The sequence below is a fragment of the Chanos chanos genome, chromosome 4 (genome assembly GCF_902362185.1).
Source record: "Chanos chanos chromosome 4, fChaCha1.1, whole genome shotgun sequence".
Classification (NCBI taxonomy): domain Eukaryota; kingdom Metazoa; phylum Chordata; class Actinopteri; order Gonorynchiformes; family Chanidae; genus Chanos; species Chanos chanos.
In genome coordinates, this window is record NC_044498.1 from 39,377,755 (window position 1) to 39,403,535 (window position 25,781).

The 25,781-nt window shown below is 39.0% G+C and overlaps 2 protein-coding genes across 2 annotated transcripts; one reads left to right on the top strand and one right to left on the bottom strand.

Annotated features, from left to right (window-relative positions):
- Positions 1–7,632: 7,632 nt before the first annotated feature.
- Positions 7,633–8,703, bottom strand: foxg1d (forkhead box G1d). The gene has a single exon (XM_030772927.1). The coding sequence runs from the start codon at positions 8,698–8,700 to the stop codon at positions 7,633–7,635; it is 1,068 nt and encodes a 355-aa protein (XP_030628787.1). The 5' UTR covers positions 8,701–8,703.
- An 8,237-nt stretch (positions 8,704–16,940) lies between these two features.
- LOC115810845 (acylphosphatase-2-like) lies at positions 16,941–23,813 on the top strand. The gene is made up of 4 exons (XM_030772870.1): positions 16,941–17,013; positions 17,531–17,547; positions 17,808–17,917; positions 23,699–23,813. The coding sequence occupies exons 1-4, from the start codon at positions 16,941–16,943 to the stop codon at positions 23,811–23,813; spliced, it is 315 nt and encodes a 104-aa protein (XP_030628730.1).
- The last annotated feature ends 1,968 nt before the right edge of the window (positions 23,814–25,781 follow it).

Here is a 25,781-nt window from a genome sequence, read left to right on the forward strand (position 1 = left end):
TATTCAAAGAAAGTTTCCAATACTTTGAGAGACACATGACTTATAGTCACTCTTTCACTGATGGTATTACACTAAAGTGATTCACTGTAATGAGCATGTGCTTAATAGAGGCCAACACACCTTTGAAAGGAGAATTTTTTTTCAGGTGTATTTCTGAGAGGTGTACCATAATAATTAGCCAGTGACATGAAACAGCTCACTGGCTCTTGGCTTCTGACTTATTCGCTCATGTGGAAAGTCTTAAGGTGTTACAGTCCTTTCCCAGACACGTGTTTTTGGTGTCCGCGTAGTCCATCCACTTTTCTGAGGTTGATATACACGCTGAGATGGTTTCTTATACCCAAAATTTATGTGGTCGGATGAAGAAGTAAACTACTGAGGAAAGGGTGCATCGACATTATGCATTGTAATGTAACAGATAAATCGTGCCTAGCTGAGAGGGTGGTTTTGTTCAAGCAGGTGTTTCAAACTGCAATTACTCTGTAAACGTTACCAATTTTTTTTAAAGACTTGCCAAAGCAGTGACATACTTTTATCGTTTACAAAGGTAAACATTAAGAAGCACATTTGGTATTTAGGTAGGCGCTGATCATCTCTCTATCGCCGCTCTGTATAGGCTACTTCACGTAAACTTATCAAATGCTTGAGAAGTTTTCTCAACTGTGCCTTGTCAAAATACTCTGAAATGGATCTCATTGAATCAATATTCGTTACATCATGATTCCATGAAACTTCAAATTTGTTTTACTAATTGTCTCTTGTGACGACTCGGCTAAAATCTTGTGGTCTAAGCGTTTTGCATATGAAAACAAAAAATTTGTGGTATTGTGGTAAAAATTGAAAACAAAATTTGTGGTATTGTCTTTCGAAAGAAATTTAAGCTCAAAAATCATATTATTTACGATTTAGTATTTTCTATTCATTTATTATTTACTATTTTGATGAGGCTGACAATTCTTAAGCTGTGCCTCAGATGTGTTTCAGATACTGCCCTGCTTGATTTTAAAAGCCTTGTCATTCCCTTAAATGGTGTGTCATGACCTGGGCGAAATTGTTGGCAACTAGAGGCTGATTTTCGCCGTTGGACCTTTTTCTATTCAATAATTTCTGATGTCCCCCTAAGAAATCACGAATGAGCAAGGAATTAGAACAACCGGAAAGAGCTCTCTTCACACAAAATATGCGTCTTTTTTTCACGGCTTACGGTCCTGATAAAGCCTGCACAAACCTTAAACCTTCAAGTCTCCACACAAATAAGTAAACTCGTCTTTCTCAGCTTTGCTGGACAAGTTATGTCTGGAGCAAGTTATGTCGCCCCTGTAAATCTTACGTGAAACATCTGTCAAAGTATTACCTCAAAGGCGAAAGACAGTAATACAGGAAAATGGTCCTCGATGAGAAAGTTTAAATTGCCTTCGAAGGCCACTCAGTAATCAGTCTTAGGATAAAAATTCTCCTCCTACATTTTTGAAAATGTAAAAAAAAATATATATATATATTTCTAGACCTCTGCCCTTCCCTTTAACTTCGACCTGTTGCTCGACCTATATACATACATGCATGCATATATGTATATATATAAATGATATATATATATATATATATATACACACACATACACACACAAGCACACACACACGCGCGCGCGCGCGTATGTGTTATGTATATATACCCTTTGGTTGGCTAAATAACATAAGCAACATCCAGCCCAGGTCGATTGGTATTGTGATATTTTGATATTGCAGGACGTCAGACCATCAGATTTTTTTTAACTGGAATTCCCCGGAAAAAGTACAGCAATTTATACTGGTGTTTCTGTTACAACGAAGACTAATGACATTCGTAGAAACAGTACCCGGGTAGCAGAAATAGGAGTGTTCGTATGCATTGTTCTAGCACTTATGACAGTAACAACATTACGATAAGGGCATTAATGTTCTTACTCTTCGCACCTTACCTTCCCTTAGTTACGAATAATCTGAATGGGTCATTGCCCTCAAACATGGCTAGGCTTAATTTATCTGAACTGGATATTTGAGCAACAGTTACTTGTATGCGTGAATATGCACGTTCCACTTTCATATTCCGCCAAGACAGTGGCGTAGTCAGCAATTTATTTTCGGATGGGCCTCGGTAAAAGTGAGCGGGCACGACTGAATAACAGGTCAGACACCCCGTATCCCAACTGTTACTCAGTGACCAAGCCAGTCCAATCTTGCGTTCTATGTTTGCATTGAAACGGAATATGTAGTAAACCTCAAAATACTGACGCATTTTTATTAAGCACACTTTAACCAAAAGTAGCGTAAAACGCATGCCCTGTCACAACAAACGCACAATATAATGCTGGGTTTCAATCCAACTATTTAATGCAAATTAACGCTTTTACTTCGCATCAACTCTTTTAAGTTGCATAAGACATTTATTCGCGGGAAAAAGGTGACTAGGGTAAAATGATACTGGTTGATGGAAACGGGTTGTATCAACAAGGGGTTTGTTGCGATTTTATCACGTATTTCCGTTAAAGTTGGCCTAGACAAGTTTTAAACCCATAGCTGGCCACAACTCCTCCCGCGATAAGGAGAGTGGACAGTTTTAATTCCGCATAACACAGTTGATGGAAATACGCACAGACATTTCCTCAGCCGAATTTTCATGAATGCGCTTAAAATATGCGAATATGTTTGGTGGAAAACCAGCTGCTGTCTCCTGTTGGAGGTTTACATCGCTGGAACTGTGAAGTCAAAACCAAACTGGTTAATTGGCTAATACAGATGTCAGTCAAACCCATAAGGCATTATACAAATAAAAAATTAGAACACATTTTCTTTATTTCAGGAGCGCTTGTGATGACATTTTAGTTACATTATCAACCAATTTAACAAACAATAATGTATTATTCTTTAGTATTAAATAATGCTAGTATTAAATAATTCCATCATCACTCGGGGGGCTTGTGCATCTTTTGGGCGGGCCTAGGCCAGCCAGGCCAGTCCGTTGGCTACGCGCCTACGCCAAGAGCTACGCTCATCCGTTGGTGTCAAGTCGTTTTAAGAAAAGTTCTACCGTGGAATGTCTGGGTCGATGCAAACCACCAAAATGTGGGGATAAAGTTGAAACAGATCTTATAATTTCTTCGCAAAGTTGACAAAGACAATAAATAGGCTAAGTGTTTCAGATGAGATTTGTGGCCCTCTCTGTTTATTGCTGACCATCAAACCAACAGTCATACTCTGAATAGATTAAAAATATTTGTCCAGTTTGACTGCCATGTGTTGCAGATATGAAACTTAATCCATAACTTAGCGCAGTGTGTGGTGCCTCGAGGATTTCTGTCGTTTTGGATTAACTGAAACATTAAATTTCATGTTCTTTTGCTCATGTTTTACAATTCTGAACGTTGTTATATGGACGTTTAACCCAAATAATGCAAAATACCCTCTAAAGTTTGTTTTATTGTTTCTTTGTACTGTTTTGGTTTGTGCTATTCAGTTATGTTTGTCTGTTTGCTCGTGTAGAACCTGTGAACTGCTGAGATATTTTAAACCAAGAAGTGCTGTTTATATAATTCTGCCCCACCAAAAGTGGATTTGATTTGTAAGCCACCCTTTGTTTGTTTGTTTGTTTGTGTCGCTCTGATTCCGCTCTTGGAGGACGTTCAAGACTTTTATGAGTGACGTTAAAATTTCTCAGTTGCAACGAAATTCAAGAATAGACATTATATTTAAGTACACCGTTTTTCGATTTCTGCGATTTCTTATATATGCCAGTCTTCGATTAAGTGATAGCAGTTGTTAATGATTACGTAAGCTAACGTTGACGAAATGATACATATTCTACCAGTATCGTTAGTTACTAGCTGTTAGTGTTTGATGGATTTCAGGGAACTGTTTTAATAGTTAATGACATCGAAAGACCTTGGCACCTTGACGCACGCCTGTAGCTGTTCTGAACTTTAGTATAACTTTCATTTCAAAGAGGCCCATGGTGTTGCAGCGACTCATCTTTGAGGGTCAGGTGCATGACCCAGGCTACCTCTTCGTTTCTATCCCTTTCTCGCCTAATCAAAACAGGCTTATTTTAGCAGAACATCTGGGATTTGGTCTGACTGCTGATTGTTCCTGCTCTAGAGTAACCCCATGGTCTCTTACTAAGTGCGTTTCTGTTTTATTTTACTATGGTTCTGCATTCTTTTAGTTCCTTGTGAGTCAAGAATTGACAGTCAAACTGACACATTTTTAAGTTAAAGTGGATGTGACACTGGTTAAAGTACTCTAAATGGATAAAATGGCACTGTTACCCGAGGTACAACAGTTGACACCCATCGTATTGTTGGGTAGACAGGTCTATTTCTGCAGACTGTAACTAGGCCTTTGTGTTTTTTGTGATTGGTGTATGCCATATTTTCGACGTTTGCGCACAGCACTCCTTCAGCGGCCTGTATTAAATGCATTCACTTTTCGTACCATTGAAAAATTATACGATAAAAATAGAAATAAATTGCTATAAAAACAATAAGCAAAGTCTGCTGTTTTAGTTTACATCTACGTCACACTTACACGGGGTGTGTGTTAGATTTCGTGTTAGCCAATATTATTTTTAACGTGAGGACAATATTTTCATTACACATCACCGCCGGTAGAATTCTTTAAAATACCAAAGAGAAACAGGAAGAAAGTTACATAAAATATTGCCCCTGGGTCTGAATATTTAGGTATTTTTTTAATGTTTAATTTCTTGAAACAATACTGTTTTTTTCACGATGATGTATCGCTTTATTAACGCCTATTACTAACTATTATTTTGAATAGGCTTACATTTTAGAAAGCATTGCAGTTTACCACAGATTTGTAGTTTTTATGTAAACCAGCTATGCCACTAAACAGTTCTGGTGAACCTGAAGTTAATATATTTGCATTTTATTTTCGTTGGATTTATTCTCTGGTTTTCAGCGTTGCCATGATAGAAATTAAATACATTTCTGCTGGGACCATGTCCTCAATCAGTAATCGTAACGCAGTGCCCTCCAGTTATTCATTTATTCGTATACTCATTTATGTAGAAGCTTTAGTGCAGAGATGATGAAGGAATTTGCTCTAGGCTTAAGCTACCTTCAGACTGCATCAACATGTTCTTAGGCTCTTTGACTATACTTTTTTATTGATTATCTTTATACTCCAGTCGCTGTGAGCTTGTCTTTGAGAAAATACTGATTAACTTAAGTGTGTTTCCGAATTAATGGAGTAACGTTCCAAACTATGTAGCAAAAGATAGATAGATAGATAGATAGATAGATAGATAGATAGATAGATAGATAGATAGATAGATAGATAGATAGATAGACAGACAGATACTTTACGGGCTGCATTTGGAAGAAAAGTAACGGGTTTTTTTCTCTGCCTCTAACTATAACGTCAGCGAATGGGCTCCGTGTAGGCTTCTCCTGCCTTTGTTTTGGTCATGGTTTTCAGCCATGCGATGTGAGGTTAGCTCGATGAGCTTTGTCCCTGGTCAGACAGGCCTTAAATCGTAACGTCCTCGTAAGGTTCTCAGTCGTGGGGCGTATTTAGGATATTGCTCTGCTCAAGTAACTGTAGGCCTAATAGGATAATTGTTCTGGTGCGACTGTGCTTTGCGGGGACGCTTAAAAATAATAGGGAGGCAACAACGTAGCGATAAAAGTAACAAAGGCCATAGGCCTATTAAATGCTACAGGATACTCTTGTTTACGAACAATTTATGCTAACAATCAATACGGTTAGCTATATTTGTTAGGCTACCTGTTTTCTTTACAGTTCAAAATGAACACATTCATATTATTGCAAAATAGGAACATTACATTTGAAGATCTCCTATGTGCAAAGAACTGGTGCGTCATATCTTGGATGAAATCAGATCTCACGTATCAACCTTGAAAAGTGCTCTCGACTAGATGTTGGCCTGTATGCTAAAACAGCATTTGCACAGTTGGTGGTGAGTTTCCTCTTGTGTTTTATTTGGTTTGAAAAGCTGTGTTAGTCTGTTGGCTACCAACGATGCTAATAATAAGGTTAATAGATTTGCGACCGCTAATCATTTTTCAACAGTCTAACTGTCGGAGTCTGACGTAACCAACTGAGTGATTAGCCAAGAAAGAGAACAATGTGGCCTCGTTTAAATTATTGGCAGTGACTAAATACGAGGTTTACTATGGCATGGTGCTTCTGGTGGTCGAATACTTTTGCTTTACTTAATAATCCCACAGTTTTGATCTGTTTAAGTTTGAGAAATAGAGAGAACTATTGAATTAAAAGACACTCTACAGAATAGAGCCTTAAAGCGGTGCTCGTTCATGACTAGGCCTGCATAGTCGCTTCAGTTCGCTTTAGTCGGGTTTACGGAAATAAATACTTATTAGAATGATCCTTCTTGACAAATGAAATGTTTTAATATTGCCAAACATATTATTTAAGCAAGATAGTAGTTTCAAAACGTACAGCAAAACAAACAAACAAAACAAACCAAACAAACAAAAAATTATAGATATACACTGAGAAATCTATCTAAATAAAAGTGCAAAATTCTGAAGTAACATTTTACATATAAACTGTAGACGCACAAAATTGCGGTCCTGTGAAATAAATAAAGATGTTTTTTAAATCCATGCAAACGATTCTTATCCTGCTTGAATTAATTTAACATGATTTCTGTTTTGCTTTTTTTTTTTTTAATGTAAGTGCTTCAGAGAGGGAGTTTTCGATACGAGACCCTTTTAGATTGACCTAAAGATCAAACCAGAAATTTTGTGTTCGCATGCTTCACGAGCTCTGGGTCGAAGTCGTGATTTCTCCTGGTCGGATTACAGACATTGATTGGGTTTTCTTCATGCCACAAACCTCGACAGTAACATAAACTAGATGTTATGGTAATACTGAAAACAACGGATGCATAATGCTTTTGTACTGAGCATGCTACTATAAGTGCATCCATAATGCCACTGGCTTCACGCGCCCTTTTATCAGACGCAGCGTTTCGTGATGCAGAGTATTTAACGGTAATGTAATCAAATTAATAAATAACAGGTAGAAAACTCTGTCTGTCCAAAATGAGTTGCATACCATTGGCTATTAACATACAGTAGTAGGTATTTACAGTCTGCAGGCTATGCCCGGGACCTGAGAAGATTCAGATGACTTGTAGGCTTCTTTTTTCTCCTTTTCTGTAGCTCACCCTGATTTGTCTTAAGGCGCTTTTCCACGAAAAGACATCAAAAATTAACAATTGATATTTACATGAATAATTTATATTCTTCTATGTTACTCAATACTGGTGGATAGAATGACATTAAAAATTTAAATACATTTTACAATAAATATAAAACTTAAATTAATTGACTTGAAAGCATTGTAATTCTTTAAACAGGATATAAATAGTCAGCGATATATTGTATGGGTTGCCTTTGGCAAATCTAGATACAGTTTATACCCTAACGGTAATAGAGTTTGTCCCTTCAGATGTATGACACACAAAAAAGGAAAAAAAATCGGCGAACTTGATACATGAATATGGCCAGAAGTTGAAGAGCACTCCTCTATTATCTAACACTTTAACTGTTGACAGTTTCATCATTCCCCCCCTCTCTTTTTAATACTGTTAGTTTATGAGGGAATTTGGAGTAACTCTTTTTTGATGGGACAAAACTCCTGGGAATCCACTCGACACTCCAGGTGAAAAAGACGGTAACGTTGTTCTAAGCGTGTCTGAAAGCAGCGACTGTGGAGAGCTAGCCGGCACACCAAAGCCAGGCGCGCTCTGCTGGATAGGTGGTGGCGGCTGGCTTCCTGAAACAAAGTAGCTCGGCTGTCCTGATAGTAAACCAACGGGAGACGTGTTCATCCCGTAACTGTTCGTCAACCCTAGGGCACCAGCAGAACTTCCAAGAATGGGTCGTGTTAGGTCTCCATTACCCAGTTGGTCCACTCCGGGGAGCAAGGAACCATACGCATGCCCTTGATTCAGAAATCCGGACGAAGTGCCATTGTAATGTGGATGATGTAAAGATAAAAATGGAGAAATCTGCCAATAGAGAGGGTTGTTTGCCCTGTCATTTATTCCCAACCCAAGAGGCGCAAACCGAAGCCCGCGCTTCATCGCCAGTTTGCCTCTGGAAGTAGCCGAACGCCTCCGAAGTTTTCCTGTGGTTCCACCGATGAAGACATCATCACTTGAGGGATCTAACATCCAGTAATTCCCCTTCCCTGGGTCGTCGTAGTGTCTTGGCACTTTCACAAAACATTTATTGAGACTTAGGTTGTGACGGATAGAATTTTGCCACCCTTGCTTGTGTTCCCGGTAATATGGAAAGTTCTTCATAATAAACTCGTAGATTCCATTTAGCGTCAGTCTCTTCTCCGGGCTTTGTCTAATAGCCATCATGATCAGCGCATTGTAGCTGAACGGCGGTTTGTCGAATTTTCCGTTTTTGCTGGGCTCAGTCGCGCGGTCCTCTCCGTCCTCTGGCTCTTTCGGTTTCTCTGCTTCTAGCGGAGGAGACTCCATTTCGACCGGATCAACAGATTTTTCAGAATCTGACCCCGAAGGAAGTATGTTTTTCTCTGGGAGCCCTGAGTCCTGTTTGTCACTTTTAGATGGAAGCAATAGACTCTTGATACTAAACGAAGTGGATCTGTGTACCATTGTCGGCTCTTTCTGATCTCCCATCCCGGGCAGTCACAATAAACCTTGGGTTTTGTTTTTTTTTTCCTTTAAAAATAGAGGGTCAGAGGCGATCGGATCAGGGCATTGCATGCATGAAGGAACTTGTAGCACAGAGAGACGCTCGGTCTGAGATTCAGAAATTAGTAATTAAGGAGGTTCCGTCTTATCACTACATCACTAAGGGGGAGGAGCGTGTTACTTGCTGATTTTTCAACTGTCAATAGATCTTACCGTGTCAAAACAGTTTTATCCCGTGTAACATCAATAGAGTATCGACCTGTAATTTATTTTAATCAAATTAAATACATTTCCCCCCGAGTGAACGTACCATGGGCTACGTACACTCACGGCTAAAGTGTGTGTGTGTGTGTGTGTGTGTGTGTGTGTGTGCGCGCGCGCGTGTGTTAGAGAGAGAGAGAGAGAGAGAGAATTCTCGCATCCACGCGTACGAATGTGCGTTCGCGCACCGCCCCCTATTGATCGTGGACAATTCTTGACTTGTTTCTGTTATTTATGTTTACTGTACCGGGCAACTGGATTTGTGTTTGTACAGAAGCGTGCTGTTTGATCGCGTTGGTGTGATAAACGTTATTCATTCATGGCTGCATTGTCAATTCTCGCGTGTCCTGCAAAACCCAGCTCACACAACGACGTGCCGCTGCATGGTGACACAGCTGGGGAAGCTGATGAATGAAGAAACTGAATGAAAGCGTGAATATTCAGCGTTGTCGTTTTTAGTCTTTTGTAGTTTCCAAAGTTTCTTTTCTATTTTTTGAAGCTGTTTATTTTCGGGGAGCGTGGGGGCACTGAAAATGACACACCAGTTTGTCAGCAAACAACAACAACAACAACAACAAATAAATAAATAAATAAAAAATAAAAATAAAGTCAGAGTCAAAATTCAGAGCCATCAGTAATAAGTAATAATAAGTAATAGTAATACGTCTTCTTTAGCCACATTTCTCAGCTTTCCACACAAAAGTATGCTGCTACATGGAAATGAAGAATCATGCCTACTCATGGTGAAGGAATAACAGAGGGTTCAGCCATTGTCATATGTATTATGTATGTATTATGTTAGTCAGAGTAGATTTTTCTTATTAAACTGGAAATATGTAGATGTTAGTCGATGTACCCACCCTCCACCACATATACAAACACACACACACACACAGGATTGTTCATCTGCACTACAAAACAGCATTTAAAAAAAAAAGTGTTTATGTACTAAAATGAGTAAAATGTGTTTGTTTATGAAGTATATTATGCGTATGAGACAAATTGTTATGCAGATAGTGGAAATCATTTATCACATGGAAGGCGTTTGAACTAGCAGATTCTTGTGCTTGCATTTATTTTATTTTTTTTGTGTCAAATTCAAATGATCTTCAGCTATGTAAAGCCACGTGCGGATATCCAATAAATGGATTTCATGAAAAGTCAAGAGTAATTTACACTGTGTGTATTTGGACAGTGTTTTGAGAACATACATATGCTGTAACCCTAAGCTGATATAGTAAAGACCTCCCCTCTGTTGCAAACCAATCACTGTAGGCTTTATTTAAACCTACAGATCCATAAGATTCCTGAAGGGCTTAAGCTGCTGAGCTCAAATGGGCCTGTTCTCCAAGTTTGCATAACCCTGAAGTTAAAATATTTTAAAATCACACATATAGAATATGTAATTGCGCGTTAGCACTAGCATTGTGCATTGTGTATTTGCGTTGTCGTTCACACTTCCTGCATTTGGCTATGTAGCACTGTGGTGATTTCTCATTTAGCTTTTCAACAAACATTGAATGCACTTATCGTTCACCTTGTGTTACAAACATGTGCTTTGGGGAAATTTTATAGGACTATGCATTTAGGTTGTTTTACTGACTAAATTAACAATTTTGTATATCATTGTAGATAAGAGATCTGATAAATGAATGAAAATTTTCTTAAATCTCATTTTGACAGACACTTAGGTTGGTGAACCTTCTGATAATTTGGATTTTGGATATTCAGACTACTTGTGTGGCTCCAAGCCTTGGTTATAACTATTCTCTTAGCAATATTTACCATCAGTTTACCAGTTCACACTCATGTCTTTTGAATTGACAAAAAGAAAGGTTAGTCAGCAAATGAGTGATGTTCTTCATACAGCTAGTTTTTGGGGCAAGAAATAGTAAATGTTAGATGTTTCTAACAATTTTTTGGCAATGGGGTGAGGGGTGGAGGGTTATGTCCTCCATTACATTACTTGATGCTTTGATGTTGGTTGATATAACCTACAGGTCAAGGGATTGTATGATATTATCATTCTTGTTTTTCAACAGTACCGGAGGCCTTTCCGCTCTAGTAATGATGTTTATTGAATTGATTTTCATGTTGTTGTACAAAGCCTCAATAAAAATTTCCATCCTTCTCTCTCTGTTCCCAGCCGCACAGATTAAAGCAATTACAGCTGAAACAAAAACCCTCTGTTGCCAAAATATGAAATTAAAGCTTATTTTAGAGCAAGGTTTAACTCCTAGATTAAGACTCAAAACATGAACTTGGCTGACACTTTCCACAGCCACTTTAATCATGCACTCCAGCAAGGAGATTCTCACTGTTCAGCCCTGGCTTCTCTTTCTGCTTTAAGCGTACTTCTCATGCTATCTATTTGTTGTTTCTTATGCTATTATTTGCTCTTGAACATCTTATTTTATGTTTTACATATTTTTATACTCTGGGTCTGCAGAATTACATAGAGCTGCTCTTTGGTCTGATAAACGCTATCCAGTAAAGCAGCTGTCCATTGTATGTTACTTATGGTATAAGAACTGGCAAGATTATGACTCAAGCATCGAACTCCACATGGAGGAACTACTGGAGGCAGCTTTACTGATGCCATGCACATCACCTATGGACATGATTACAAACATGTCTCTGCGATGTCTAGCATGCTGTCCCAGAATTAACCTACACTGGCGTGATCTGTCAAAAGTTCAAAGTTTCAAGCCAAATAGCACTCGAGGAATGAGAGGATCGTCTGCATGAATGAAAAGAAAAAGAAAGCGTTGTGTCAAAACATTATGCTGTGGCAATATGGCCGAACATGCGGACATCTGTGCGTTGCTGCCCCCCTCAGGGTGTTCCTGCAAGAAACCTTGATGCAGTACACAAAAGCTCTCAAAGCTATTCCTCCACTACTACGCCAAACTAAATCAGACTGAATCGCCTCAGCTTTTGGGGTCAGCCTGAGTTTATGCTATTAATACTTTAGAGGTAAGGTGGTGCTTGCAGTGGAAATGGTCACCGCTCTGTTGTGGGACGGAGCCTGATTACAGCAGGTCAGCAGGGTAACAGAAACTCCCCACAAAAGAAGTCTGGCCATACTAGCAGGGGTGCTTTCAGACCACACACGAGGCCTCTGCACCATCAAAAGCTGAACGTGTTTGATGTGCTGTTTGATGAGGTCTCTTTGCTGTAGCGACACAGTGGAGAGGTAAACTCTGGGCTAATCTGGAGATTTTTAGCTCCTAATGGTGAATTGGAAGCAGCCAGTGGTCACAAATCAGTCACCAGCTTCTGGACATGAAATTGAGGTGATTATTTAGGTCACATATGACACAGCTCCTACCAAAACTCATCAAACTTTGTTCGTTGAATGTCATTTAGAGATCAAATTATAAAACAAGTTGTTGCTTACGAGCGGTGCAATTGAGACGTAATGACCAATAGCTTATTATAATGTGAGACCAGTATTGTCTGAGGCCGTTGAAGCTAGTATGAATAAACACCAAATGACCTAGCTACCCATTTAAGCTTGTCTGACTGTGTGAGATTTGTAGCATTTCTGTTTAATTTGTTGTTGGTTTTTCCCCTCATTCTTGGGTATTAGCTGCTGATTGTTTTGTCTATAGCAGATTAATCCTTCACTTGTTAACATTTCCTGACATGCACACAAATACAGGCTGTAATGCTGCTGCTTAGCCAGGAAAAAGGGTTTGGTGTCTTGTAATAGCTCATTGTTTTCAGGAATCAGGTTAGCATTGGGTTTAGTCTTATAGAACAGAGAATCATTGTAATCCTCACCTTAACCACTTTTTATGTTTCTGCACTGTTGCATGATTTGTGTACACAGAGCTTGTCACCGCTTGCCTCTTCTACTGTACTTTCCCATGTATAATTTAAAATATAATAAACACACACACACACATACGCGCACTGCTGAAGATGAAATATGTAATCTGTCAAGCTGTTTTGCCAATGTAAGTCATTGATTCTGTTACTGCTGGTGAGCCCATGTTAACCAACAGAGATTCAAGGCTAAATTTTCAAATCTTTCTTCTCAAGTAGGCCTACGGTTAAACGCTGTTGAGAACAACACATTGATATAAGGCATTCGTGTTCAAATAAATATATCCAATAAATGAATAAACAGTAATAACAGTAATGAGATGTTAAACTAACGGTTTGTGTTTTAAACATCTGGAAATTTAAACAATGTGTTGATTGAAGCTGTTAAAGGAAATCGTTAATGGAAGTACAAACATGGATGCAGTAGGCTATACCAATGGTCAGCACACTAAATTCAACCCTATATCAAGCATTCACAATACAAAGAGTCTTCAAACCATAGCCACATGTTGCCAAATGTGATACAGAGGCCTAGTAGTCCTGCATAAAAAGAGAATTACTAAAAAAAAAAAAAAAGACCACTAACATTTTATTACACACTTTATTTTTTAAGGTAGATCATAAAAAATTATTTAGCATAAAACACATAAAAGTTTTATTTCTTTTATTTCTTAAACTCAGAAAGCTATGATGAGCAGATTGTTTGTTTAAATTATTGATTGATTTAATTTGTCTGGTACCTCAATGATAATACAGTGTACATTAACACTCTGTATATTAATAAAATATTTAAGAAGGATAACACAGTCAATCTTAAGACTTATTTTCATTGTGGTATGCTATCTACAGGTTAGTGTGCTTTAGTTAATGATATATTTGAAACTCTTGATATCTAATGTACATTAAAAATAGTGTTTGGATTTGCTGTAATATTGTACTTACTCTGTTTACACACTGAGAAAGATCATATATTTTTCATTTTACCCTATGGTTGCACTTTATGTGTGGTTGATCTGATTTGAGTCGACAACACATAGGTAATATCTGTTAGATTCTCTAGGAAATGTGTACGTGAAGACTCTTGGGAATATTGGGAGCAATGAATTATGAATATCATATTCTAAATAATGCATTATTTGTCCGCAGTCTGCACTACAGCAAATGCACCTCATAATTGATAGATTTTTTTTTTTTTTAAATCGAGAACAGGCACTCTGAGCCTGAGTGGATATGCTCAGAACGCCCTGTTTTACATGTTCAGTTACCATGTCTAAAGATAGTGTGACATCACAATGGGAGAAGGGATTCCTCCTGTTTCACAGAGGCTAGTATGCAATGGTGCCAAACAAATAGCTTTGAACAATTACACTGTATGAGTTTCTCTCTCTCTCTCTCTCTCTCTCTCTCTCTCTCTCCCCCCCCTCTCTGTCTGTCTTTCTCTTTCTCTCTCTGTCTGTTATAATTGTTTCTTTTTCTTTTTTTCAGAGCTGCTATCACTTGGCTAGCTTGCCCAGAATTAGATGAAAGGGTGAAATTGTTTATGCCTGCGTGGATGTGTGTGTGTGTGTGTGTGTGTGTATGTCCGTGTCTGTGAATGCGCGTGCACATGTGTGCGTTGGGGAAAGACCGGTTGTGTGGGCATTTTCTCTGGATAATATTACTAAACAGAGTCGATGCGTTACACAGCAGATAGAGATGAGCTTGGCCTTTCAGTTTGGCTTTTGGGCAGCATGCATGACGAAGCCTAAGGGATCAGCGCAATCCACAGCCAGGCACAGAATAGCACTCGACATCTTTCACAGACGCTGCGAGAACACCGCGACCTAAAAACCCTGCCTGACTCCCAGGGACGCTGCCTTCCAAACACAAAAGTCATCCATGTGTGAACACATGAGAAATGTGATTATGTCATCACTCTCCAACAATCCCCAAATTAACAAGTTTGGGAAATTGTTGTCATGTTTGAGAAGCAGAAAGCCACACAGAAGAAGAGGACACTTGGGGGGGGGTGGATACTGTTATGCTACAGCAGAATAAATATTTCCACTGGACGAGTCATCACTGTTTTTATGTGAGGTTTCCCAGCTGTCATATCTTCTCTGTATGTATGTATATGTGTGTGTGTGTGTGTGTGAGAGAGAGAGAGAGAGAGAGAGAGAAGCATAGCACACACCTCTGTTTGCTGGAGCGTGTCACAGTGTTAAATTTGGTCCCTTTGTGCCTCTATGTTTACTTTAGCTGGGTCTGTGTATTTTTAACTTGTCTGAGTATTCCCTTGTGTGGAAGTAATACTGGCTCTCCACATCTTAAATGTGATAACATTTGTATGGTGTTTTCTCTCCAACAGTGGTTACATACAGTCAACAACACCATCCTTATTCGCAAACAAACTCTTCACTCACAACAACTTTGTGACAATGCCCAGTCTTCCATTATTTACACTTGGTGCTGACAAATCCTTATTTCCAATTTTTTTTTTTTTTTTTAGGAGAAGGAAATTAACTTAAATGTTGCACATTTAACTCTAGAAATCTCCCATGCTAGTTACTGAGAGACTGGGATGTTTAATATGTGTGTTTGTTTTCCTCTGGTGTGTGTGTGAAGTTTAATTAATTTGGTGTCATGGCACTGCATGTGTGTGGCATGCATCCCAAATATTTCTCAAACACATTAATGGGTAAGCAGGGCACTGTGCCCAGCATGTGTTGGTCAAAAAAACAAAACAAAACAAACAAAAAAAAAAAACTAGGACACTCAGGCTGCGGATTTAACAAAGCCTAGCACCCAAATCGCATCCTGTTGTCTAATAACAACAAAATACACTTTCATCAAAAAATAAACCATTCAAACATGGTTTTATTTAGTTTCCCCCATTATTCTACTACAATTACTCTCTAGTCCTGCTTGTGTTATGATAACATTTTGCTATGGACAAGTGGTTGGCTTTTTATATTAACGCATTTAACTGCATTTATGGAACGTCCACAAAAAGCCAAAAAGCTAGACAGTGAAGCACAGATCTGAAAAAGAAGCATCCCTGTTTTAAGATCTGTGCTGCTGTTACTACTGGTCTGTGTGTGTGTGTGTGTGTGTGTGTGTATGTAAGAGAGAGAGAGAGAGAGACAACCAGGTAGACTGTCTTGGTGCTGATCTGACTAATATATGCCTATTTGGGCTTTCCTGTGGGTATATTCCTCTTTAAATTAATATCGGTTCTGCTTTAGTGTTAGATGCTTAATGAATGATATATATGGCTGAATGATATTTTCCATAGCAGCAGCCTGTTTACACTGCTTCTGTGAAATACATCTTGGTTCAGTAGTCTGGGTTTACTGAAGTATATTGTTCAAATTACACAGCTCAAAACTTTTGTGAAGCTCAATTTGATAAGCCAAAAATAGACAGACGCAGACAGAAAAGGAACAAAAGACAAAGCAGGGTAAGTGATAATAGTTCCTTGGCAATGACTGTAATAATGACAATGACAGTGATGATGATGATGATGATGATGGTGAAGAAGATGAAGATGAAGATGAAGATGGTGATGATGATGATGATGATGATGATGATGAAGAAGTCGATGATGATGAAATTTGAATTTATTTACATTTGATGTTACTTTTGTATTTATGCTTTGCTGACGAGTTGAATCTGATGTAAGTTATAACAGGGAGATTCCTAAAATTTGTAGTCCTCCAGGGCAGACTGGAAATGCTGGATGTGGATTAGGAAATACTGTTCTAAGCAGTGGAAACAGAGTGTAATGGTTAACAAATCTCCAATGCTTCCTTCGCCCTCTAGTGGACATAGAGTGCAAAACCCTGCAGCATGAGTTGAACAAATGATCAAGACTCTTGAAAATGACGTTACTGCAGCTGTGGGAGAATGAAATATCATTGAAATGGCCCCATAAAACAAAACCCCATGGTATACATACCCTGCAGCCAAACATTTTCTCTATTTGTTTTTGCTTGTTTGTTCGTTTGTTTGTTTGTTTTTTCCTGCACTGAAATAAACTGGTGCGAGTTTCCCTTTAAATAGTACAGAGCCAACTCAACCCAAGACGAGTGGTAACTTGATCCACAGCCTGCAGGCCCTGAAGAATACAGCACTGTACATTTGCACGGTTTACGATGTCTGGCAACACGGATTCAGGTGGCACCAGCCTGTGCTCTGTAGATTATGAAATATTTGGACATGTCCAGGGTAGGTACACAAGTGTTTATTTAAGGAGATTTCAGCAATGTCAAAGTGTGTCTCCTTCAGAGACTCCATAGAGTGTATGGAACTTAGACACAACACAACACCTGGCAGCCATAATGCAAATTTGAAATCTTGTGTTATAATAACTATATAAACATGCCTACTGATTTCACACAACCAACGTTTGACTGCTTATGTAATCTTTGAGATTTGTTTCTTTGTCATATAGCACATACTGGAGAAATAAATAATAATGTACCCTAATATTTCAGTTCTTACAGTATGACTGCACTTAAATGCATTGCATTACATGCCAGATGCAATGTTGTGGTTGTTTTTTATCTATTACATATCCAAAATCCAGCACATATATTTTATAATTATTCATACATACATATATATATGTATATATATATATGACATTATGAAGGCTAATGCACAACACAATTCAAAATCTGTTTTTTGTTGTTGTTTTGTTTTGTTTTTTGTTGTTGTTGTTATTGTTTGTTTTTTGACACAGGGGTCTGTTTTCGGATGGTAAGTTGTTGTTGTAACCTGTGTTTTGTGGCATGGTGGTATTTATCCTGTTTTCATTTTAAAATCACTCTATATATGTATGATATGGCATTCCTCATAGTTTGCAGAGGCTAATATGCAACAATGTCAAACAAATAGCTTTGGATAATTTCACTGAACGAATTCCTCTTTCTCCTCCTCCTCTCATTTCACATCTCTGTCTGTGTCTCTGTGTATGTATGTACCAATGTCTTTCTGCCTGTCTGTTTGCTCATGCTCAGTACACAGAGAGAGAGGCCAATCGCTTGGGTCTTGTCGGCTGGGTAAAAAACACCAATAAAGGCACAGTGGTGGGGCAGGTACAGGGACCCAGGCACCTGGTCCATGAAATGTGAGTCAAAGACCCATGTAAACAGGCATAACTAGCATCCAGCCAAGCTCACCAATAAATCCATTCATTATATTATTCCTATTCAAACTAATCTCTCCAACTGATTATCCTCAATCTACCCTTTTCTGTTCTTAGAACAGCACAGCTGAATACAGTGCCTGTTGCTTTGCTTTGAGTCCCAAGGGATATACTAGGAAAAACATTGTTTTTTTTCTGCTCACTGGACAACATTAAGCCAAAAGTCGAGACTGTCCAATGAGAACATTGCTACCTCTTCTCCCGTTGGGCCTTTTTGAGTATAGGCTTAATGTTATCCAGCTAAAAAATCTTGTTTTGAGTAAGACTTCATTTTACACAGGATTGCTAGACTTTGTTTAGCCAAGCAACTGTCAAGCCGTGTTTCAGTGTCAAGCTGTCCCATTTTGCTTGGGCTGTCGTTTTAAGTATGTTACTGTGTTTCCTTGCAGCTATTTTTCCTCGTAGCTTATAATATGCTTGGGCTGGGAGGAAAAATAGTCAGCTCAACCTTTGTCAAGAAAACTAAAACATTTAACATATTTATCCACATTTTACTTATTTATTTATCTATTCCTAACAGTTTCTGGATGCTGACATTGGTTAGTTACAAAAATAGGACTGATCTGAATGTAGAAGAGGAAGACGTGCCTGAACACTGACTTTTAAACAAACTGTTGTCTCCCTGTACAGACACACTTTATTAGTGTATCCTCTGATCGGCAGTGTTTCATACTATACAGCAGATGGCAGTGTTTCCTCATTTTTCCCTCCAGAACAACCAGTTGAGAATAGCATGTGACTGGAAAATGAACAATTAATCTCCTTCATACTGATTCACTCATTTTCATGATTAATTTGTTTGTTTTACTTTCTTCCCGTAATTATGTCTTATTACCTCTAATCACATTTCATTTGATTTTTTCAGGAAATGCTTGGCTGTTGTTTGCATAGTGAGATGTTTTCAGGGTGTATTTGAATCCCTCGTTAACAGAACGTGTGGTGATAATGATCTGAAAGAGTGAAATATGCAACAGTGGCTTTTTTTACACCTTTTTCCAATAAAGATTATATTGTGTTGAAACCAAATGAAGTCATACGCAAAACATACAAAGATATGGCTCTGAGAATGCTCAGGGTGGACCTGTTGCTCTTAGGAGTAATCCCATCAGAGATTTACAGGTGTCATGGGTTAGAGCCAACACAGCAACACAAGAACCTCAACACCTTCTAGAGCATTAGTATTAGCCCTTAAATTGATAAATAGAGAGAGAGAGAGAGAGAGAGAGAGAAAGAGAGAGAGAGAGAGAGAGGGAGAGAATTAAAATGAGAGAAAGGAGTGAGCCAAATTGTGAAGTCTGTTTTGGAAATGTAGTTATGACTTGTAAATTACATATTGGTTATCAGATAAAGGACCACATACATAATGAAATACAGTGCAGCATGTCTGAGTATTTGGGAGTGTCCCAGCCCTATCATTACACAATCACACCAAGATTACATATCCTCATATTTACTGTGTAAACATCTGAGTGTAAGTTTGTCTGCGATTAAAGTGAAACGGTATCTGTTATTGATTTATTTAGCAGAACTACAGTGTTTAGATTTAGCACGAGCTCTGACGCAAGCATGGGATCATATTTACGTTTATACAGAGAATCAGAACATTTCAAAATCTTTCTTTTTGTCTGTGCTCCCGGTTAAAAAAAAAAAAAAAAGTTTTGTCTAGCCTGAGATCAGGGACAATTATCACTGGCTCCTAGTCAGTTTGGACAGCTGCACTAGACACATACTCTGGCTGCCATGGTGATTATGATGTCATTTCTGGGCAATAATGATAAATTTAAAGCTGCCTAATGCCATTAATCATGGTTAAGCCTGATATCTGCAAGTGTGACTCTCATGGCAAGCATTACGTTTTTCTTTTCTGGCTATTTATTTCAGGCTACCATCATTAAGGCCAGAAGGACGAGCTATCGTTTGGTTATCTGTAATTGTTTTATGAGGCCTCTGTTCTTGGAACAGCTGAATACAGCGCCTGTTGCGTTGCTTTGGTTCCTGAGGGACATATGAGGAAACATAGTTTTTGTGCTAGCTGGACAACATTAAGCCAAAAGTCAAGACTGTCCAATAGGATTGTTGCTGCCTCTTCTCCCACTGGGACTTTTTGAATATGGCCTTAATGTTATCCAGCTAACTAAGAAATCCTGCTTTGTACTATATGCTTTGATTTTTCAGAGGATTGTTTGACTTTGTTTAGCCCAGCGACTGTCAACCTGTGCTTTTATAGTTAGCTGTCCCATTTTGCTTGGCCTGTAGTTTTAAGTATGTCACTGTGTTTCCTTGAGGCAATTTTTCCTCATAGCCAGTTATTAGTATGGAGTCCGGGGGGGGGGGGGGGGGCTACTCAGCTTGCACTTTATCAAGAGAAGTAAAACATTTAATCTGTTGATCTATGTTTTGTTCATTTCTTTATTTATTCCTAACAGACCAGACTTTGCCTACTGAATATGATCAGTAGCAGCCTGGACATTGCAGTATGTATGTCTGTATGTCATAGTCAATGATTTCATTATTAATGATTTGATTTGTTGAGTTCCTCATCAGTCGTGTCATGTATCTGCCACACCAAGAGTTAATGTATGCTTTGTGGTGGTAGACATATTTGATTTCAGAGCTTTCTAGTTCTACTCTACTGGAGCGCAGCACTGAGGGAACCAACCTGCTGCCCACCAAACCTATTTTAGCATCGACACATTCCCACGAGCCCGTGTGACCCAAATCACACAGAACTGACACTGAAAAGCGCTAAAGCAAACAGTGAGAGGGATGAACAAGAAATGAGGCAGAAGAGGCATAGAAAAAATGAAAAAAAAATGTATTGTGTAAGAGACAGGAACATGGAGAGACCAGCAGAGGAGATCAGACTTTTGGGAAACCAGGAGAAAAAGAGAATGACTGACAGGGGGATGTCTCTGTTACCAGAGAAACAAGAACAATGGAATGAAGTGGAGAGAAAAAAAAAACAGTAGAGGAACACAGAGGAGGAGACCAGTATAAGAAAAGGAGAGATAACAAATTACAATAAAACATGTAGATGGAGAGGTGGGAAAAGGTCATGGAATACAAAGAAGACAAGAAAGATGAAGAAAAACGAGGAATGGTTGAGAGGGGAGAACGTGCAGGTCTTTCTATGGTGGCCTGGTATGATGATCACACAGATTTGGGCACAGATGGCCTGGAGACAGGCCCATAATCCCTCTTAGTACTGGCCTGAGCATAGACATTAATGACCATAGCTGTGCACCACTGATATTCTAAAGCGCAGTGGTCCCAGTTTGTCCAGCTGTGCTAATGCTTTGTTGGGACAAGGGTGGCATGAACAAACTGGGCCCAGACAATCCCCTGGGGTTTTCGCAAACCATTCTTAGGTATGATGCTTCGATGTCTTCGTTTCAGCCTAGTGGTCAGTTGGCCAACAATCAGTAAATGATGTTGGAAGTGTTATCATGTGCCTCATGTGTTCTTAAGATGATTCATTTCAAAAGTGGACTCTTTCTTATATAAGCCCTCCACTTTGCTCATTTCAGTGAACATTAGATAGAGACCCAAACTTTGAGAATGAATGATTTGTCTGTGTATGTACACGTCATGAATACACCATGTGCATATGTATGTTTGCACACATCAAAATCCCTGTGACATACACACACACACACACACACACACACACACACACACACAAAACCCTACTTTTCCTGCACTTATCAAATTACCCTTCCATCTCATGTGCTTCTATGGTAATTCACTTATGAATAATTCCCATAATTTGAGGATAATTCACTTATGTAGTCTCTCTCTCTGAAGCTTAGACCCAAGAGCAGAGTTTTATAAACAGAAGTATGACTTCAGGGTTGAGAGAAAATAGAACTATATCAACCATTTCTTAATCACGTATGCCTGTGTTTGTAGGTATATATAGCTGTACTACATACAACAGCATAGAGCCTTATTCCTCCAGCTGGTCCTGATTCATTTTGGTCCTCAATCCACTGTTTGATTTTGTAGACAAAAATAAAACCGGATCAGTGTGACTTACCCTTAAACTCCTAAATTGAACTTTAATCTGCTGGTACTGTGGAGTGTGTGAGAAACGGTGCGGAGAGCTGAGCAGTAGATGGAGATGTTGCCACTGTCAAAGCCAGTTATTCCTGATCCGCGCCCTGCCCACACTGCTGTCAATCAGTCTCTCAGAGGAACATGCTAAACTCCAATTGGATGGCTGCTCTTTGAAAGCACTACATGCGGATGAGATGATCCTCTTGAGACCGCTTTAATCTATACCGGCCATAATCATTCGACACATGTGCCCAGTGACAGGGCATGACTGATCTATGTGCCTGCCGACAGAGTATAACTGATCTATGAGCTGCCCAGATTAGTGTGGTGAGGCTGACCTCATTTTTGTTGTGTTAAGGTCAGATGAATTACCATGTTCGCTTAGCGGCAGGCAGCGACGAAGGATTGGAAAGGGTTTAGGATTAAACTTTTTTACTGCACAAATTTTCAGAGATAGCTGAGACTAAGGTTAGAGCTATGCCTCTTCAGATTACGATTCAACTGGTATATAGTCATTTAGTTAAAGTCGCAGTAAGACTCAGAGGATCTGGATCACTAAATCATTCAGTCTATTGAGTGCCTTTGCCTGACATTTGAAAAGAGACAAATTCTGTACTGTCTTGCCTCCTTCCCCTATTTCTTTCCTTGCAGCCTGGCTATTCAGATTGTCCACAGTCTCGTACAAGACCAGTTGAGTCAATGAGAACCGTCTTTTCCCATGCCATGACTTCCAATTGTGTGTTGGTCAGTAAAGTCATTTGACCTAACATTGTCCTTTACTCCACAGTTCATGATGCAATGGGAAAGTTTTTTTTTTTTAATTTCAACTTCTAAAAAAGAATCTAACTTAGTTTAAATCTAAAAGTAAACATTGTCTCAGACTGCAAACATAAACACTTATTATCTTATTATAGTAATCTGGAATGTTCTTGTGTTTTGCTCTTTCCTTAAATATATATCGACCCCCCCCCCCCCCCCAAAAAAATAGGCTGAACTTAAGATAACCCTCCAGAGTGGCTATCTGTGTTAGAAAGCAGGCTTTCACTCATACCTCCTGCACTAAAAAAGAATGGCCCATGGGAAAAAAGATCCCCAAGACTACTTTTTCCTGAATAATGAATCATGTTAGCCACGTTCATTTTAGACAGTGAAATTTTACATTTCTGCCAAAGGATCCAGATGTTGCTGTTTTTTCTACACTCAGTTTAGGCTCTTTTTTTACTTTGTGATGTTGCCACATGAGCTGGTATTAACCTAATGCCACTCAACATGATGTCTGGCAATCTGATAACAAAGGTTGAGCATTTACTGGATGGTCATAATGACATTACACAGATTTCTATTAAAATGATTTCTGATATAGATAGTAAAAGTACAATATCCATTCCTGGTTGTATGTTTTGTCCTATGGATTCTAAGACTAAAGCAATGTATTTGTTGGATTATCCAAATCCAGTGTTCTTAGCATGATTAGCAAACTGTTAGAATGTAAGAGGTAGTATTATATACTTATGAACAGACCACGCTTTTTGAGCCCAATAAAATGAGTTATATATGTAATCTCATAATCTGTAATCTCAATCTCATCTTTACTCATATACCCCCCCCCCCCCAACTCTCTCACTCACTCTCTCACTCTCCCCACAGGAAAGTGTGGCTGAGTAAAGAGGGGAGTCCTGGCTGTCGAATTGCACGAGCTGTTTTTAAAAATGAGAAAGAAATCCCCCACCTGGAGATCTCTGGTTTTGGAACACGATTCTGATGCATATCAGCGCGCACAGACAGCCCGTGACCTTACGCCTCTGTCCCTCCCCATTTGAGAAACCTCTGATATGTTGTACCACGGCCAATATTATGACATCACTTATGTAACTGTATGTGTGTGCACATTGTATCAGATTTTCCCTCTCATGTGACGCCCTGAAATGGATTGGTGTGCAGAATCATTAGTAGTTCTGTTTCTAAGCTGCTGTATTTTTCACTTGTCGGAAGGTTTATAGTACATGAAAGGTTTAGATTGCTTTTTTGTTTTTAGCAAAAAAACATTTGTAGTTATGCATGTTGAGACCAGTTGAACCAAAATGATTGAAAATCTACAGTCATCAGCAATTAAAGTGAATGGAAACTGTTCACTGTTCTGAGAAAAAAAAAAATCTGAGTACAGTGTGCGTGTTTGTGTATGTGTGTTGTCTGTGAGTGGTTCACATTTGACCGCTGAGCAGATGTGGATGCAGTGTGTTTGCAGCTGTGAACATACAAACAGAAAGGGGGATTGTACTTAGTGTTCTTATTTGAATTCCAGGTGGTGACACTCAACCCCCTCTGATGAAACGTTCCATTAGATTTGGTATTAAATAACATTTACACTGTATTATAAACTCAGGATCAGATTTGTCAGACACTTTTAACTCTTTCTCTCCCACTCCTCACTCCTCCACACTGAGTCCTTATGAGGATGTGGTAAAACTTAGAGATATACAATATGCAGCCATTTGGTGTGGACGGTCAATTAAATGACACCTCATTAACACTCAGAGAGTGACCTTGCCTTGAACCATTGACTTTTACTTCACCTTGACATTCGTCCTTGACCTTGAAAATGAATTAGGAGTCTTTGACCTTGAGATGCTAGTCTTTAACTTTAGTTGTATTTAAAACCGTTGTCAGCTTCATCACTACCACCATAAAGACAGTCAACCTTGGCAGTGTTATTTTGCCAGGCTTTCGTCCAGCATGCTGAACTGTGGTATATCTGAAAGCTGGCACAGCAGAATCTTCTTACCCACCACAGAGACATGATTAGATACTGGGGCTTAAGGTCTTAAGCAGTAACACAGGGGACTGAACACCAGGGAGGACCACGAACGTGTTAAAGTATCAAATCTCACTGCGTGAAGCCCAGCAAGGTCACTGAGACTTATTCTGTTGATTAAAGTCACCATACAGACCATTATGTTTCGAGTGGCATTTTGTGTTTTAAAAATAAACTTTGGAAGCATGCTCCCAGAGCAATAAGAAGTAAGAAATTAAGGATTGAAAAAATCGGAGTAAGTTTAGAGCCGTGGCTGCCAGTGGGCATAACATAGCCCTCAGTTCAGGATGATGTGGTATTTATTCTGTTCCTATTCATTCTGTCCTGAGATGACTTTTCAGAAACAAGGGCCACAGAAGCAATTAATATGAGAAGACTCCCACCATAATCCCATTTCCTCCTCCTCTCTCCAGGACTGACAGTAAAGGATGAACTTACAGCCTAAGACTGGAACACACAGATAACCACTTAACCATTTTAACAGATTGAAGAAAGAACCATACCACTCACAAACTGAATGGCAGTGAGTCTGGAATAGCTCTATCTTCTTACAATGACCAATCAAGCCTTTCTCTGTGCGTCACAAGATGAAAAGGGCAGGAGAAAGAGTCTTACATAACTTTGGCAAGAGCAATGATATTAACATGGTAGCATATAATCAGTGGTACAGTAATCTGTGATGATCCCATGACGGTATCAATGACAGTTTTAATGTAGCTTTTTTAGAGAATAGGGAAGAATTTGGTTACTGTGTTGATCATGGCAGTAGCTATATTGCTAGGGTATTCTTTACAGGTCAGTTCTTTTCCCATGCCTCAGGGAACCTCTTCACTCCAGCCATTCTATTGGCTCACAGAAGGAGGCCTTCTGATTGGTGCTTGCCAAAAACATTGGATTTATGTGGCCTGTGAAAAGGCC

Bases quoted from the DNA above. Each gene is read 5' to 3' on its own strand.
- foxg1d (XM_030772927.1), bottom strand. From the start codon at position 8,700: ATGGGAGATCAGAAAGAGCCGACAATGGTACACAGATCCACTTCGTTT.
- LOC115810845 (XM_030772870.1), top strand. From the start codon at position 16,941: ATGTCTGGCAACACGGATTCAGGTGGCACCAGCCTGTGCTCTGTAGAT. The intron at 17,918-23,698 runs GTGAGTCAAAGA...CTCTCCCCACAG, and splicing joins AGGCACCTGGTCCATGAAAT to GAAAGTGTGGCTGAGTAAAG.